Raw genomic sequence first — 17,079 nt, 5'->3', positions numbered from 1 at the left:
AGCAAACATGTGTGTGCACATGATTCAAGCTGGCTGAGGGTAGGTGTAAATCGTGGCGTGAAGGCCCTATGAAGTGTGCTATTTCTGTCTCTGTGTTTCAGTAGCTTTAAAAACAATTTTTTTAAAATAGCTGAGCTCATTATCTCCCCCTCCCAAAGCCTGCTCCTTTTATGTATTTTTTTGTTTATGAAAGGTATTACCATCCTTCTAACCACCCAGATCAGAAATCTGAGCCTCCCCTAAACCCTTCTTCTCCATCAGTCCTCATAGCCAATCACTTATCACTTCCAGTCCATTCTGCCTTCATGACATTCCTCCTAGAGGTTCTCATTGCATTTCCACGTTTTTTCATGATTTCTTATTTAGATTTGATTGTAGGACATCTCTATAGTACATGATATAGACAGCGGATGAGTATAGAAAATTTAATGCTAAGCAAAGTAAGTCAGATTGTGAAAAACACTGTATATCCCCACTCAATACACACCAAATGCCTGCACTCTATGGCAGAAACAGAAAGACCCTAAGATAGTAGGGAGGACAACTATAGATACCAGAGACTGTACAGGAGGGGGCGGATAGTAGAGGGTGAGTGGGAAGAATATGCCCTTTTTTAAGCTGAGGATCTCCTATTGACTAGATTTTTGAAATAATCTCCAGACTTTTCCATCCACTTACAATCTCTTTCTCCTCTAACCCATTTCTTGGACTGCTATCAGGAATTTATATAAAATGAAAACTCATCTTGTAACTCCTCCACCTAAAACCTATTACTAGTTCCCAGTAGCTTTTACTTTTTTTATTTATTTGTTTGTTTCATGAGAGAGACAGACAGACTCACACCCTCATCATGCCAGTCCGCTTCCCTTAGTCCTCCAGTCATTTGGGATCGGGGGTGGGCATCCCTGGTATGTTTCAAATTGACTTGGGGGCGGCAGTCAGCCCGGGGGCTTCCATCACCCCTCTTTCACACTGTCATCTGCATCGCAGTGGCTGGGCCAGTTCCCGGTCACTTTAGGTGAAGTATATGCCGCTCTCCTTGACACCCAAAGTCGTGATCCTCTGGTAAATACTTACCAAGTGCCTAGCCCATGCAGGACCCTGTGCTCACAGACAGGGATTCAGGGGCAGTAAACAAAACGAGCAGGTCCCTCTAAGACCTTCAGGCCACCAGCATGAGCGTTTACAAAGGAGAAGCACAACCCAGCAGATGGCATGGTGGTTAAGGGTGCTGGATTCCCACATGGTAGACCACTGTTCGAGTCTCAGACCTGGTGGCTTGCTTTCTCACTTTCTCTCTCTCTCTGTCTTTCTCTGGTCAAATAAAAATAAATACATAAATAAAGCTAAATAAAATAATTCTTAAAAATAAAAGAAAGAAAGAAAGAAAGAAAGAAACACACCAGATGCGTGTGAATGTGTGCCCAACAACAAACAAAAAAGAAAACAAAAACAAGAAAAGGAGTGACATCACCTAACGTGGAAAACCAAGGGAGGCCTCAACCTCCCCTCCTGCCCTTACATAGTCGTGGACAAGTGTGGAAACAACAACTTCTTCCACGTTATTTCATCTCATCCTCACTACAGTTCCTGAATGTTAGTGCCATTGTCGTTAGCCTTCTTGACAGACAAGTAAACTGAGTCCCAGAGGGGTGATAAAAATGGCGGAGCTGGGAGTCCATCTTGGACTCATCTGAGACCAGACAGCCGGGCCTGTGCCTTGCTCCTCTGTGTGCTCAGCACCCTACAACTCGACACCCACACCCACACCACCTGCACCACTCCGCGTCCTGGCTTGCCTCTCCTTTCCCCTTTTTGCCCCCAACCCACAACTTTTTCCTACTGAACACACAGGGGTCATTTGTGATCCGATCAAGTTCTCTCCTCCATGTAACTCCATGTAAATCAGGTTAGCCACTGCCTCCCTCGTGCGTGAGCCGCATCTCATACATACTCTTGTAGTCACTGTAGCGCTTCAGCTACTTACCTGTGGGCCCCCACTAAGAAACTGTAAGCCCCAGGAGCCAGTAGGTGGCCTAGTGGTGATGACACTGGATTCCCACATGGCTGACCACGGTTCGAGTCCTGGACCTGACAGCTTGAAAATCAGCCCGAGTACATGTGCATGGAGGAGAAGGGGCTGTGGTGTGGCCATCTCTCTTGGGAGGTGATTTCTCACTTTCCCTCTCACTGTCTCTCTGTCTCTTCCACCAAGCACACATGTCCTATGGGGGGGGGGAGGAAACTTAAAAAGTAAAACACGCAAACAAAAAAACCCTAAAACAAACAAAAACTTTAAAAAAAAAAGTTTAACTTCCAGGGTATGACAAGTTATTGATTTTTTTTCTTTTAAGAATTATTTATTTATTTAACTTTATTGCTCATTATGTTTTAATTTGACCAAAGAGAGAGAAAGAGAACGTAAGAAAGCAAACCACCAGGTCCAGGACTCAAACTGTGGTCAGTCATGGGGGAGTCCAGCGCCTTAACCACCACACCACCTGCGGGTACCAGCGGCCGACTTCTGTAATCTCAGAATCTACGCCTGGCATCCTGATGTTGAAGGAAAGGAGAACAGGGCAGAGGAGATAAAGAAAATCAGACACTGAAGATAGAAACTTCAACATAAGGAGCCAGCAGGTGACATGAAGGTTAAAGTGTCTGGGACCCACATGATCAGCTCCGCAGTTTGGGTCCTGAGCCCAGCAGCTTGCAAAACATACCAGGCTTGGGACCAGCAGATGGCGTAATGGCTACAGTCACTGGACTCCCACATGGCCGACCGCGGTTCAAGTCCCAGACCTGGAGGATTGAAACTCACCCAGGTGGGGTGGAGCACGTTAACCTCCACAGCACTTGCGGGCCCCTCAACCAGCATTGAATAAGTACCACTGGACACTTCTGTGCTGCGGCGACCCCTGCTGGCCTCTCTCCACGCCTTCTGTCCAGCTAAGACACAGTGAAGAGCAGGCCCCACTCATCTCCGGTTCAGGGCCACAGACAGATGAGTCAGAGAAGAAAAACCTCAGGGAAGGAGACCTGAAGTGAACGCCACAGAGCAGGAGCGCCCAGGGCGGCCACCTCTCCCTCAGAGCGCGGGACCGGCCAGCCTTGGCTGAGCGAGTGGCTGAGAAGGGGCGGGGAAGGAGGGTTGGGGTGAGACCAGGTTCCCGGCTGGGTGCTTAGGCGGATGGTGGCACCTGTCATGGGCAAAGACATCCGAGCAAGCCCTGAGCTACCTCTGTCTTTCCCCAGATGGGCTCGTCTCCCTGTCCCCCTCGCCTCCCTGTCCTCCTCTCCCTGTCCCCCTTGTCTCCCTGTCCCCCTCGTCTCCCTCTCCCCCTCGTCTCCCTGTCCCCCTCGTCTCCCTGTCCCCCTCCTCTCCCTGTCCCCCTTGTCTCCCTGTCCCCCTCGTCTCCCTCTCCCCCTCGTCTCCCTGTCCCCCTCGTCTCCCTGTCCCCCTCCTCTCCCTGTCCCCCTTGTCTCCCTGTCCCCCTCGTCTCCCTCTCCCCCTCGTCTCCCTGTCCCCGCCCCCCCCGTCTCCCTCCCCCCCTCGTCTCCCTGTCCCCCTCGTCTCCCTGTCCCCCTCCTCTCCCTGTCACCCTCCTCTCCCTGTCCTCCTCTCCCTGTCCTCCTCGTCCCCCCATCCTCCTAGTCTGACCTGAGGCCTGGGGCCTGGGGCCTGTGGGAGGGCTGCAGTCGGTGCACACTGTGTGTGTGGGGGGGTGCAGGGATGCAGCAATGGGGAGGAAACGCCCCGTCTACGCAGGGGCTGAACCAAACCAAGGCAGGAAGAACTGAAAGCTGACAAGTGGTTTTGATGCGAGTCGGGGATGGAAAGGGCGTCATATGAGATCGTGGCCCGCAGACCCCTGGCCAGCCCCTGTCTTCGCTCTACCCCGCCAACCATCGCTGGCCACACCTGCCTGCTGCTCACCCACGCAGGTGACACGCGTCCCAGGTGTCCAGGACCCTCTGGAGGAGTGGCACTCTAAGCACAGTCATTCGACACTCTCTAGGATGGGGTGATGTGGCGGCGGATGAGGTGGGGGTGAGGGCAGAGGAGTGTGGGTGTGCTGGGGTGGGGTAGGTGTAGAGCGGTTGGAGGGTAACAGTCTCACCACAGCCTGGGCACCCCACCTTTTCCGGCCAGGAACCCTAGAAGCCTGGTTATTAGAGCCCCAGATGACCCTGGCCCCGTGGGACCCGGAGGCCCGAGCTGCCAAGAGACCTGGGCTGAGCCCCGTCTGCACCGCCCGGCATCCTCACCTCCCCCTGCTCCTCGCGGCCCTTTCCGGCAGCCCTCCTCCCAGGCCCCGTCTCTCCCACTGCTCAGTGTCCTCTGCAGAGAGTGAGAGCTTGACGGTCCACTTCCCGCACGGAGTGGCCCCGCGGACACATCCCAGAGCCGTGTGCATTCAGAACCGGAATTCTGAAAGAAAGTGTTGGTGGAGTTAGAATGATTCGTTTGATTAGTTTAAAGGTTTTAATGACTTGTGCCTTAGGTCCACAGCCGGGCCTGGGCTGGGTGGAGCGGGAAGACCGCACAGGAGAGAGACGTGCTGGAGAGTGAAGGGACCCCTCAGGGAGTGGCCGTCCCCTTGAGTCGTACCCCAGGTCGTGCCGTCCCGTCCTTGGGGCACTCAGACCCAGGTGCTCGGGGTAAGCACCCTGACACTGCCGAGGGCATGTCTGGCAGGTTCTGTGCCTCCCATCGGGCCCAACTGCAGCCCTGAGTGGCACAAAGGGGACGAGGCCACCTTGGCATCCCCTCCCTCTTTTTCTCCCGTCCCTGCTCTGTCATGGGGACTCACTTGGCAGGCTTTGGATTCAGGGATTAGATGGTGTCTCCGGAAAAGGAACCCAGAGAGTGATGGCCGGGGGGCTGGGGACAGGCTGCCTACTTCCTCTTTTCTAATCCGCTTGTTCACTGCGGACTCCGGATATCCGTGGGGACTCGTCCACTCTGGTGTCGCACCATGTGGCAGCTGCTGCCACCAACGGCTCTGCTGCTTCTAGGTAAGTCGGGTCACCTTGGCGAGGGGAGAAGCTTGAGAGGTCCCGGGCCCAGCAGAGACCCCCTTCAGGCAGGGATGGCCCCCTCACCACAGCTGTCACCCCAGGCTTAGCAACCAGGGCGAGCCATCCGGGCCAGAGCCGAGGAGAGCACTGGTTCTGATCTGGGCTTGGTCAGGAGGACAGGGGCTGAGAGGTTAGAGGCTTCTCCCCGCACCCCCTTTCCCTGTGTGTAAATTAAAGAGCACAGACTAGATGACCCCTCAGGTCCGTCTCTTCCAGCCTGGCATTTTGGGATCTCTTTGCTACTTTTCGCTTCCACTTTCTGGGGAACTCGGGCTGAGGTTGTGTCCATGGTTTGCTTCACAACCAAGAAATTCAGAAATTCAGTCTTTACCCTGATCTCTGCGTTTGAACAGGGAAGGGAGTAAGGAACAGTGTTGAAACCGGGACCTGGGTGGACAGAGGGCCGGTAGGCATCCACATTGGAGACCGGCGGGCAGGCCACAGGGGTTGGATCCACTGTCAACACCTTGATTCTTGGAAACACCGGCCACCTGGGGAGGGTGGGGAGGAGAGTTTTAAACACTCTACACTCCGATCTCCACTCACCGTTTCTCGGATTTTTCTCTTGCAGTTTCAGCCGACGCGCAGACCGGTGAGTTTGCTTCATGTTCTTGGATTAGTCAAGCGAGGCCTAGGAGGGCGCAATGACTGGAGGGTGTTGGGAAACGCTCACTGACGGGAAACGGCTGCCGTGGGGCTGGCCGAAGTCTCCCCACACACGGGGCCTGGCCAGGTGGCTTCAAGACCACAGAGCCTGCTTCTCAGAAGGGAGCCGAGCACCTCCGAGCCGAGATGACTGAAGGCCGAGTCACAGACTCGGGCTGAATCTCTCGCCGTGGTTGTCCAAGGGTTCCCTCCGGCCTCGTGCCGCCCCTGCTCATCCCTCTGACCTCACCCCACCTTCTCTTGGCTTCTCAGCAGATCCCCTGAAGGCGGTCGTGTCCCTAGACCCTCCATGGGCCAGGGTGCTCGAGAAGGACAGTGTGACTCTGAAATGCCAAGGGGCCCACCCCCCGGAGGGCGATGTCACACAGTGGTATCACAATGACAGCCTCATCCCAAACCAGGCCTCCAGCTACTTCATCAGGGAAGTCAGAGCCAAGGACAGTGGAGAGTACAGGTGCCAGACACAGCTCTCCACGCGCAGTGACCCGGTGCAGCTGGACGTCCATACTGGTGAGTCAGTGACAGGGAAGAGGGAAGCCGTGAGAAAGGGAGAAGCAAGGGGCCCTGACGGCACCGCATCAACGGCTAGCTGTGCTCTGAGAGCCAACCCACGTGGGAAGGTGGCCGGTCCAATACAAAGACCCGAGTACACAGGCCCACGCCCGCCCGTGGTTCAGAGCCAGCTGAAGGCTGAGGGTAGATTGTATTGGAGAGACCCTGTTAGGGGTCAGCAGGTGGAGTGGCAGTTAAGGCACTGGACTTCCACATGGCCAGCTACGGTTCGAGTCCTGGACCTGGTGACTGGCTTTCACACTTTCTCTCTCTCTCTCTCTCTGTCTCTCTCTGGTGAGCATGCATGCTCTGTAGCAAATTAAAAAATAATAATGGGACTAGCAGATGGCGTAACAGTTACATTGCTGGACTCCCACGTGGTCAAATGCACTTTGAGTTCTGGACACAGTGACTTGAAAAATCACACCAGACATGTGTGCGTGCATGCCCAAATTCCTGGGAGGAGAATGGAGGAGAAGGGATTGCAACATGGCCATTCCCCTCGGGGTGTAAATGGAGACTTCCCCTCTCACTGTCTCTCTCTCTCTCTCTCTCTCTCTTCTGTGAGCACATACACCCTAAGACAAAATTCTCTGAAATAATAATAATGATGATGATAAATAATATTAAATCAATAATTCTTTTTTTAAAAGATGAACCGCGGTCGACTACGTGGGAGTCCAGTGACATAGCCATTACGCTAACTGCTGGTCCCCAGAACAAGGTCTTTTTAAAAAAAGAATTATTGGGAACCAGCAGTTAGCGTAATGGCTATGTCACTGGACTCCCACGTAGTCGACTGTGGTTCGCGTCCCAGACCCGGTGGCTTAAAACTCACGCCGGACACGTGTGCGTGCGTGCCCAAGATCCCGAGAGGAGAATGGAGGAGAAGGGATTGCGGCGTGACCATCTCTTGATTTCTTGCTTTCTGTCTCTATGTCTCTCTCTCTCTCTGTCTGTCTGGCGAGCGCACACACCCTGTAGCAAAAAAAAGAAAAAAGAAAAAAAAAGTAATTCTAAAAGACCCTGTTGTGGATACTATTTATTTGTCTCTCTTTCTACCCCCTCCCTCAAAATAAGTAAACTTTAAAAAACAAAAAAGGAGCGGTTGGCTGGTGGCCCGGTGGTCCAAACAGCTGGCTCCCACATGGTTACAGTGGGAGTCTCAGTCTCAGATCCAAAGGCTTAGGAGACACACGGGGTACATGCACACGTGTGCAGAAAATCCTGAAAGGAGGTAAAAATGGAAGAGAGGGGACAGTGACATGGCCATTCCCCATAGGGGGAGCTTTCTCACTTTTCCTCTCCCGTCGCTCTTCACCCTCTGGAAAATTAAAAAAATCAAAATATAAAGGAGCCAGAGATGACACTCCTGAGAATTAGAACCACGACGAGATGGTCTGAGAGCCCACTGAATAACTCCAGAGCTATCCCACCGTCAGGAGGTTTCAGCCCGCCCCGGGGTAGACACGGGTGTACCACGGCAGTTTCAGGACCCACCATCTGTGTAGACTGTATACAGCACGGGTGTGTCAACTGAAGGCTAGGGATGACACCGATGATCAGTAACAGTGATTTTATCATCGTTGTTATTATTTTGTTACAGGCACATGTGCTTGGTGGAGACAGAGACAGAGAGAAAGCGAGGAAGCCAACCCCAGGAGGGATGGCCTGCCACAATCCCTTCTCCTCTGTTCTCCTCTTGGGGTTTCAGGCACACACACACGCTCCCAGAGTGTTTTTCAAACTGCCAGGTCTGGTACATGAACCTCACAGTCAGCCATGTGGATTCCGACCTCCTTAACCACACCACCGGCTGGTCCCAGGCACCATGTGTCTTAGTCACCTGGGTACCTCTAGTCTGCACGGCACTTGGTAGAGAGTGAGTGACCCATGAATTGTTGATTGGATGGGGACCAGTAGGCGGCATGTGATTAAGGACTCCTACATGGCTGAAAGGAGTTCAAGTCCCAGACCTGTCAGCTTGCCTCCTCACTTTCTCTCTCTGTCTCTCTCTGGTCAAACTAAACAATAATAATAAAATTAATTGAATAATTTTTTAAAATGTTGATTGGGTAAGTATATACATGGACATTCACTGAGACCAAGGCAGAACAGATAGGAAAAAGAATGTCCCCCTAAAGGCCACTAGACTCTGGATAGATAGATAGATAGATAGATAGATAGATAGATAGATAGATAGATGATAGATAGATAGATGATAGATAGATAGATGATAGATAGATAGATAGATAGATAGATAGATAGATAGATAATAGATAGATAGATAGAGATAGATAGATGATAGATAGATGATGGATGATAGATAGATAGATAGATAGATGATAGATAGATGATAGATAGATAGATAGATAGATAGATAGATAATAGATAGATGATAGATAGATAAATAGATATAGATAGATGATGAGATAGATAGAGATAGAAACAGAGACAGATAGATAGACAGACAGAGATAGACGGGTCGACCATAATCTTATGCTAATAACGATTCATTTATCTGCAAAGGAAATAAGCGGACACATAGGCACGGGCCTCCCCGAGAAATGCTGTGTGTTACTAAGTAAAGATTACCTTCTGTTTGGCAGATCTTTGTGTTAGAGAATCTTCACCAAAACGTGTTCTGCCAATTTTGTTTAGCATAAGTCATAGGGATTTTTGCTTGTTTGTTTGTTTGTTTGTTTAAATTTATGTTATTTTGACCAGAGAGGGACATAGCAAGAAAGAGAGGGAAAGTGAGAAAGCAAGCCACCAGGTCCGAGACTCGAACCACCATCAGCCATGTGGGAGTCCAGTGCCCTTAACCACCATGCCACTTGCCAGTCCCAAGTGGTAGTTTTTAAAATCACAGTAAATTTCTTTTCCTCCTTATTATAGCAGTCATTCAGGTTCACTTTCAAAACTGTATAAAAGTAAGAGGAAGAAAATAAAAATGACCTTTAGATGACTCTCCCAGAGAGAACACCTATTAAATGCATAAGTTTTTCTTTCTCTTTTTTTTTTTTTTTTGGATAAGTTTTTGCTATAGGGCACTATGCGCTCTCCAGAAAGACAGAGACAGAGAGACAGAAAGCGAGAAATCACCCCCCAGGGGGCATGGCCACTCCGCAATCCCTTCTCCTCCATTCTCCTCTCGGGATCTTGGGCACGCACGCACACATGCCAGGCGTGAGTTTAAGCCATCAGGTCCAGGACTCAAAACACGGTTGACTATGTGGGAGTCCAGTGACATAGCCATTACGCTAACTGCTGGTCCCACTTTCTCTTTCTTTCTGTTTTGTTTTGCTTTGTTTTGTTTTGTTTTTTAATGTGCTTTTTATATTTTGCTGTTTTTTTCTTTTAAATATGCCAGAGGGAGTGTTTGCTCGCTGGAGAAAAATAGAATGAGAGTGGGAAAGTGAGACAACACCCTCCCCATTGGGGGTGGTCACATCACAGTCCATTTCTCCCTCCTCTTGGGATCTTGGGCAGCTACACACACATGCCTGGTATATTTTTCAAGCTGCTGAGTCTGGGACTCAAACTATGCAGTCGGCCATGTGAGATCCAGCCACCTTACCCACCAAGATAACATTGATCTAATTTAATTTTTAATTATTCAGGTCAAACCATGTAGTCAGCCATGTGAGAATCTGGCCTTACCCACCACATGGCCACCAAATGGCCCCCAAATTGCCATTTTCAAATATAGTTGTTACTCTTTGATCTAAACTGTGACTCTCATCACCTGCCCTTGGTAGGTAAACCTAGCACTTAAAGATCCTGCCGATGTTCCCGATCTTGCTTCTCACCTGCCTGGTTCCCTAGCTCCTCTGTTCTCACCTTCTGTCTTGGTCACGTGAATGTGCGTCCCTCTTTACCGTTCATCGAAATGTCTTGGTCGGACCTGAGCTCTCCTGCACATCCACTCGACTTTTCTTTTTTTGGAGAGGTTTTTGCCATAGGGCGCATGCACTTTTGCCATAGGGCGCATGCACTTGCCAGACAGACAGAGAGATAGAAAGCGAGAAATCACCCCCCAGGGGAGATGGCCACGCTGCAATCCTTTCTCTTCCATTCTCCTCTCAGGATCTTAGGCACGCATGCACACGCGCCCGGCATGAGTTTAAGCCACCGGGTCCAGGACGCAAACCGCGGTCGACTAAGTGGGAGTCCAGCGACATAGACACGGTTGACTATGTGGGAGTCCAGTGACATAGCCATTACGCTAACTGCTGGTCCCACTTTCTCTTTCTTTCTGTTTTGTTTTGCTTTGTTTTGTTTTGTTTTTTAATGTGCTTTTTATATTTTGCTGTTTTTTTCTTTTAAATATGCCAGAGGGAGTGTTTGCTCGCTGGAGAAAAATAGAATGAGAGTGGGAAAGTGAGACAACACCCTCCCCATTGGGGGTGGTCACATCACAGTCCATTTCTCCCTCCTCTTGGGATCTTGGGCAGCTACACACACATGCCTGGTATATTTTTCAAGCTGCTGAGTCTGGGACTCAAACTATGCAGTCGGCCATGTGAGATCCAGCCACCTTACCCACCAAGATAACATTGATCTAATTTAATTTTTAATTATTCAGGTCAAACCATGTAGTCAGCCATGTGAGAATCTGGCCTTACCCACCACATGGCCACCAAATGGCCCCCAAATTGCCATTTTCAAATATAGTTGTTACTCTTTGATCTAAACTGTGACTCTCATCACCTGCCCTTGGTAGGTAAACCTAGCACTTAAAGATCCTGCCGATGTTCCCGATCTTGCTTCTCACCTGCCTGGTTCCCTAGCTCCTCTGTTCTCACCTTCTGTCCTGGTCACGTGAATGTGCGTCCCTCTTTACCGTTCATCGAAATGTCTTGGTCGGACCTGAGCTCTCCTGCACATCCACTCGACTTTTCTTTTTTTGGAGAGGTTTTTGCCATAGGGCGCATGCACTTTTGCCATAGGGCGCATGCACTTGCCAGACAGACAGAGAGATAGAAAGCGAGAAATCACCCCCCAGGGGAGATGGCCACGCTGCAATCCTTTCTCTTCCATTCTCCTCTCAGGATCTTAGGCACGCATGCACACGCGCCCGGCATGAGTTTAAGCCACCGGGTCCAGGACGCAAACCGCGGTCGACTAAGTGGGAGTCCAGCGACATAGCCATTACGCTAACTGCTGGTCCCAACATCCACTCAACTTTTTCAAAGGGCCCATGGGCTCCCAGCCTGCCTTCCCACTGGCTCCCAGAATCTGGGTAGGGAGCGTTCCTGAAGAGCTCTGCACCTGGCTGAGGTCTCCTGGGTGGGTCTCTGTGCCTTTCAGGCTGGCTGGTGCTCCAGGCCCTGCGCTGGGTGTTCCAGGAAGGGGAGCCCATCCGGCTGAGATGCCACAGCTGGAAGAACAACCCTGTGCAGAAGGTCTCGTACTTGCAGGACGGCAAAGTCAAGAAGTTTTTTCATCAGAATACCGACTTCGTCATCCCGGCAGCCGCTCGCAGTCACAGTGGCACCTACTACTGCAGGGGGCTGATCGGGAGTAAGAACATGTCGTCGGAGACCGTGGACCTCCTCGTTCAAGGTGAGGGATGAGGGACTCCGTGCAGAGCACCTGCGTGTGGCACCTGCACCCACACGGGGCAGACAAGGCAGGAGGAGGTCCCACACTCCTCTGCACACTTTCTGTGAGGTTCCCGAACATCCCTGAGTGCTGGGCAGGCCCTGGCCATAGTGGGAGCTGAGAGGTGTCATGCCCCTGCAGTGTGACAGCAGGGTAGAAGCTACATGCCTGCCGTTAATATAGCTGCCTCACTCGCCCAAACACACCCGCCGTGTTAGTGAACCTACACCCTGGCTCATCCTTCCTGGCCTCCTTTCCCATCCAAGCCTCGGGTATTAACCAAGAGCCAAACTGGCAGGAACCCCTCATCCTCCCCCAGCAGGAGCCCAGACCTCAACCAGGTGCCGATGGGCGGGCCACTTGTTCTCTCTGAACTTCGATTTCCTCTTCTGTGACAAACAGGCCAACAGCGCAAGACCCAGTGTTGAATGAGTCATTATATGCGCCTCTGTGATGGTCACAGAGAACCTTCACAATACTATGAGACGCAACATGGCAGGGGTGTGGGGGTCCAAAAGGTCGTGGACTGGGCCCGACCCATGACCCAGTGGTTAAGGAATCCAGGTCCCACATGGCTGACCACGATTTTGTTTTATTTTTTTAGGGAATTTTTGTATTTATTATTATTATTGTTATTTTCCAATTTGACCAGAGAGAGACAGAAAGAGTGAGAGGGAAAGTGAGAAAGGAAGCCACCTGGTCTGGGACTTGAACCACGGTTGGCCATGTGGGAGTCCAGTGTGTTTAACCACCACACCTGCTGGCCCACCCATGGGTATTTGTTTCTTTGTTTGTTTTTGGTTTTTAGAATTATTTATTTAATTTTATTTATTCACTCATTCATTTTAATTTGACTAGAGAGAGACACACACAGAGAGAGAGAAGGAAAGTGAGAAAGCAAGCCACCAGGTCCAGGACTCAAACCATGATTGGCCATGTGGGAGCATCCAGTGCCCTAACCACCATGCCACGTGCTGGTCCCTCTACCATGGGTTTTGAATACTGGCTCTGGTAGCTTGAAAAACACACCGGATACACGCACAGTAAGATGGAGAAGGGATTGCCACGTGACCATGCTCCATTTAGGGGTCCTTTCTCCCTTGCCCCCCTCTCTGGTGAGTGTCCTCTAGTAAATTATGTTTATTTTTTTTTATGAGCCAATTTTATCATTTTTTCTTCGTTTCTTGCATCTGAAGCACTCTGATAGCATCCTTGGCCTGAGATTCCTCGCCATAGACCTTCACTACGACACAGCTGCAACCCACCACTTTACAGGGTTTTCCCTCTGTGTTTTACAGAGGTCTACCCAGTCCCCAGTTTCTTATTGTCCTCAGCCTGAATCAGGTGGATTTGATGTTCGGTACAAAGGGCCTTCCCCAACCTGACATGCATGGGTTCCTCACAGTTGGGTGCAAGCACACACGGGTGGGCTTGGCGCTTGCCTACGGCTTGGCAGATTCGCAAATTCCACGTGCTAGGCCATCTGCAGCACCTCTTGTAGAGCGGTATTAACGTCCCTGACACCTCTAGCAGCAATGCCTTCCTTAGCCATGGGGCCATGGGGCCATGGCCGTGGGTTGCCGGTGGAGCCGAATCTTGACTGCACCTGAGCCTCGGCCTCCGCGCCACTTGGTGGCGGTACAAAAAGAGCTAGCAAATTATTTTTAAAGTTCATGGAAAATGCATACTAGAAAAACAAACAAACAAACAAACAAACAAAAACTGCATGGATTTCAAAATCGTTTGCACCAAAATAAACATGTACTTTAATTCCATCTTTTTCCATAAATGCTTTGGACTTCCCTCATATTGACTCTATTTTACTGAGGAAGTAACTGAAGTGCAAGAAATAAATAAAACTTTTTTGTTAAGGTTTTTGCCATAGAGCACATGCACTCACCCAGGACAGAGCGAGGGGAAGTGAGAAGTCACCCCCATGGAGGATGGCCCCGCCGCAATCCCTTCTCCTCCATTCTCCTGGGATGCGGGGCGTGCAGGCATAAACACCCAGTGGGATTTAATCATCCTGTCTGGGACTTGAACTGTGGTCAGCTGCGTGGGAATCCAGTGCCTTAAGCACCACACCACCTGCTGACCCCAGTAAATACTGTTCCGTGTTTATTTATTTACTTACATCACAAGAAAGGAAGAGAAAGCGACGTAACCAGTATGCCGTCTGCTGTCCCCTCCCATGTAGATTTTGGATCCCGTTAAGTCACCTAGGACACATCCCTAGTTTCTGGGGTCAGGTGGTGGCATGCTGGTGAGGCGCCTGGATCTCACGTGGCCAACTGTGCGGTTGGAGTACCGGACCAGGTGGCTTGAGAAACATGCCACGCTCAGGAGGCAGTGGGAGGAGCCAAGGGTTCCCCTAACGCCCCACCATCGCCCAGGACCTGTCTCTTGGCAGGTGTCAGGGAGACTTTGCACTGGGGAGCTCGATGTTTGAGCCACGTGTCCGCCTCACTGGTGGTCAGTCTCCTCATCTCTCTGCTTCTCCTCCCAGGTCCGGCAAGTCCATCCGTCGTCTCCTCAGTCCTCCTACCTTGGCACCAAGTCGCTTTCTGCCTGCTGATGGGACTCCTGTTTGCAGTGGACACAGGGCTGTATTTCTCTATGCAGAGAGACTTTCAAAGTTCACAGGGACACCAGGACTACGCACTTAGCTGGAGCCAGAATTCTCAGAGCAAGTGACCCCTACCCCGTGGGGTAACAGCAGGGGCCACAGCTTCTCTGAGCCCCTCTTTGGGTTCTCAACTCCATCCTCCCCATCAGACATCTCCATGGGCAGCAGGAAGAGGACAACTCAGAGCCTGGCCTGAGGGCCTCTTACCAATTTTCTGTCTTCTCTCGCTTTCCCATAAAGAGAAGGCTTGCGCGGGACCAGCAGATGGCATAATAGTTACGTCACTGGACTCCCACATAGTGGACAGTGGTTCAAGTCCTGGACGCAGTGGCTTAAACCTCACGCCAGGTGTGTGTGCGTGAGTGCCCAAGATCCTGAGAGAATGGAGAAGGGATTGCAGCGTGGCCATCACCCCGGGGAGGGATTTCTTGCTTTCTGTCTCTCTGCCTCTGTCTCTCCAGTGAGTGCACACGCCTCATAAAGTAAAATCTCTAAAAAAGAGAGAGAGAGAGAGAGAGAAGGCTTGTGCTCTTCCCGTGCCACCAGTGAAGCCCTGGGGAGTAGCACTGAAGGCTCAGAGTTACACAAACACTTTCTGTCCCAACTGTGCATTCCTTCAGCAAAGCAACAGCAGGCTCTGCAGGGAGATTCTTTAAGTGTATAAAAGTGGGGTCAGCCAGGGGACGTGGAGACCAAGGCAGCTGGATGCCACACAGCCAATAGTGTGATCTGAGTCTCAGACCCGGTGGCTTAGAAAATATGCCTGGCACATGTGCCCCAAATCCTGAGAGGAGAAGGGAGGAGAATGGATTGCAGTGTGACCATTCTCCCTGGGGAGGGGGAGAGGAGGGAGGGTGCTTTCTTTCTCTCTCTCTCTCTCTCTCTCTGGCAAGTGCATGTGTCCCATAGCAAAAACTAAAAACAATAATAGTAATAATAAAATAAATGTAGAACAACTGTTGGTAAATAGGTGATTAAGTATATAAGTGAATTAGTGGCTGAGACAGGACCAGCAGGATAGTGACCTGCAGTTGCCTTCAAGGTCTCCCCAAATTCTTTCCAGAGAGAGTGTGGGAACTGCTGAGGGCTCAGGGTGTGCAGCACAACCAATGAAGGGCAGGGTTGGCCAAGGGTGGCATCCTGCTGGGCCCTCTGGGGCCGGAGATAAGGCTATCTTCCTGGAGTGAGCCGTGGTGGACATAACAGAGTTCGCAGGGTGCCGTAGAGTTGAGTCTTTCAGGGGCGTCTCTAACAGGATTGGGATGATCTGCAACACATAATGATGGAAATGGTCTCAGGAGGGGAGTTGGAGGCTGAGAGGGGTTTGGAAAAGAAAGCACACGTCAAACGCTGCGTCCCTGTCCCAGGTTCACTCCGTGGGCAGAGACATCTCAGCATGCGCACCGAGACATCACAAGAAAGCACCAACCACTGTTCCAAAGTGCACAGGAAGGAACGGGCAGGGTGGAGGAGACTCCGTTGGCCAGGGGAGTACGAATTAGAGGAGGGGGCAGGGACTGTCAGACCAGCTCTGCTGCGTCAGTGCCTAGTTCAGGCATGGCTTTGCGCATCTCATTCATTCAGCAAATGCCGGAGGGCCCTCGTGCATGTCCTGAGCTCTGCTGAGTTAAAGCACGGAACTTTGTAATTTCTCAGCACGTCAGTCCGAATGGGTGGGATGGAGAAAGCAATCGTGGCTTCTGGGAGAAAACTTTCGCTATTTCTTTCTGTTTTACAGTTTTAAACAGAACATTCCTTTATTCCAATAAGCATTTTATGAGATCACGCCTGCTACTCTCAGATAGCACATGGAAAAACCATGGTAATAAAATATGAATGACAAAATCCTTTTTGGTCCGTGTCCAAAATTCAGAGATTGGTTTGGGTGGGCAAGAAACCCTTCTCCTCTCAGCCACCACTCACATGAATTAGCCAGCTTGCTTCCAAATCATACTGAGACTTGAGAAAAGTCAAAATCAAAATGGAGTCGCTTGTGTCAGACCCTAACAAGGGAAGGAAGGAAGAAAGGCAGCCCTGCTGGGAGGAGAACTCTTACGACCCTCTGAAGGGCTCCTGCATACATATGCCTGTCACGAGAATGTTTGCCAAGAACTTTGTTTTTTCATTGTTTAACATGAGTTTATACGGTTTATAGGAGGAAGGGATATTTTACAACATCGAAAGTACTCTATGGGGACCAGCAGTTAGTGTAATGGCTATGTTGCTGGACTCCCATGTAGTCAACAACGGTTCGAGTCCCGGACCCGGTGACTTAAACTCACGCTGGCAGGAACCAGCAGTTAGAGTAATGGCTATGTCACTGGACTCCCGCGTAGTCAACCGCGGTTTGCGTCCCGGACCCGGTGGCTTACAACTCACACTGGGCACGTGTGCGTGCGTGCCCAAGATCCCGAGAGGAAAATGGAGGAGAAGGGATTGCGGCGTGACCATCCTCCTTGGGGGGTGATTTCTCGCTTTCTGTCTCTCTGTCTCTCTCTGTCTGTCTGGTGAGCGCACGCGCCCTATAGCAAAAACCTCTCAAAAAA

At 50.9% G+C, this 17,079-nt stretch overlaps 1 protein-coding gene across 2 annotated transcripts; it reads left to right on the top strand.

The window, feature by feature from the left end:
• The first annotated feature begins 4,866 nt into the window (after window positions 1-4,866).
• Window positions 4,867-14,889, top strand: FCGR3B (Fc gamma receptor IIIb). 2 transcript variants are annotated; one of them, XM_006142228.3, is made up of 5 exons: window positions 4,867-5,019; window positions 5,654-5,674; window positions 6,004-6,258; window positions 11,614-11,868; window positions 14,414-14,889. In XM_006142228.3, the coding sequence occupies exons 1-5, from the start codon at window positions 4,980-4,982 to the stop codon at window positions 14,599-14,601; spliced, it is 759 nt and encodes a 252-aa protein (XP_006142290.1). In that variant the 5' UTR covers window positions 4,867-4,979; the 3' UTR covers window positions 14,602-14,889. The 2 variants fall into 2 exon arrangements, with proteins under 2 accessions (XP_006142290.1, XP_006142289.1); XM_006142227.3 differs by having other exon boundaries at window positions 4,869-5,019; window positions 6,001-6,258.
• The last annotated feature ends 2,190 nt before the right edge of the window (window positions 14,890-17,079 follow it).

Source organism: Tupaia chinensis, unplaced genomic scaffold, assembly GCF_000334495.1.
Source record: "Tupaia chinensis unplaced genomic scaffold, TupChi_1.0 Scaffold000070_1, whole genome shotgun sequence".
Lineage (NCBI taxonomy): Eukaryota > Metazoa > Chordata > Mammalia > Scandentia > Tupaiidae > Tupaia > Tupaia belangeri.
This window is presented reverse-complemented; position numbering and strand designations above follow the sequence as displayed.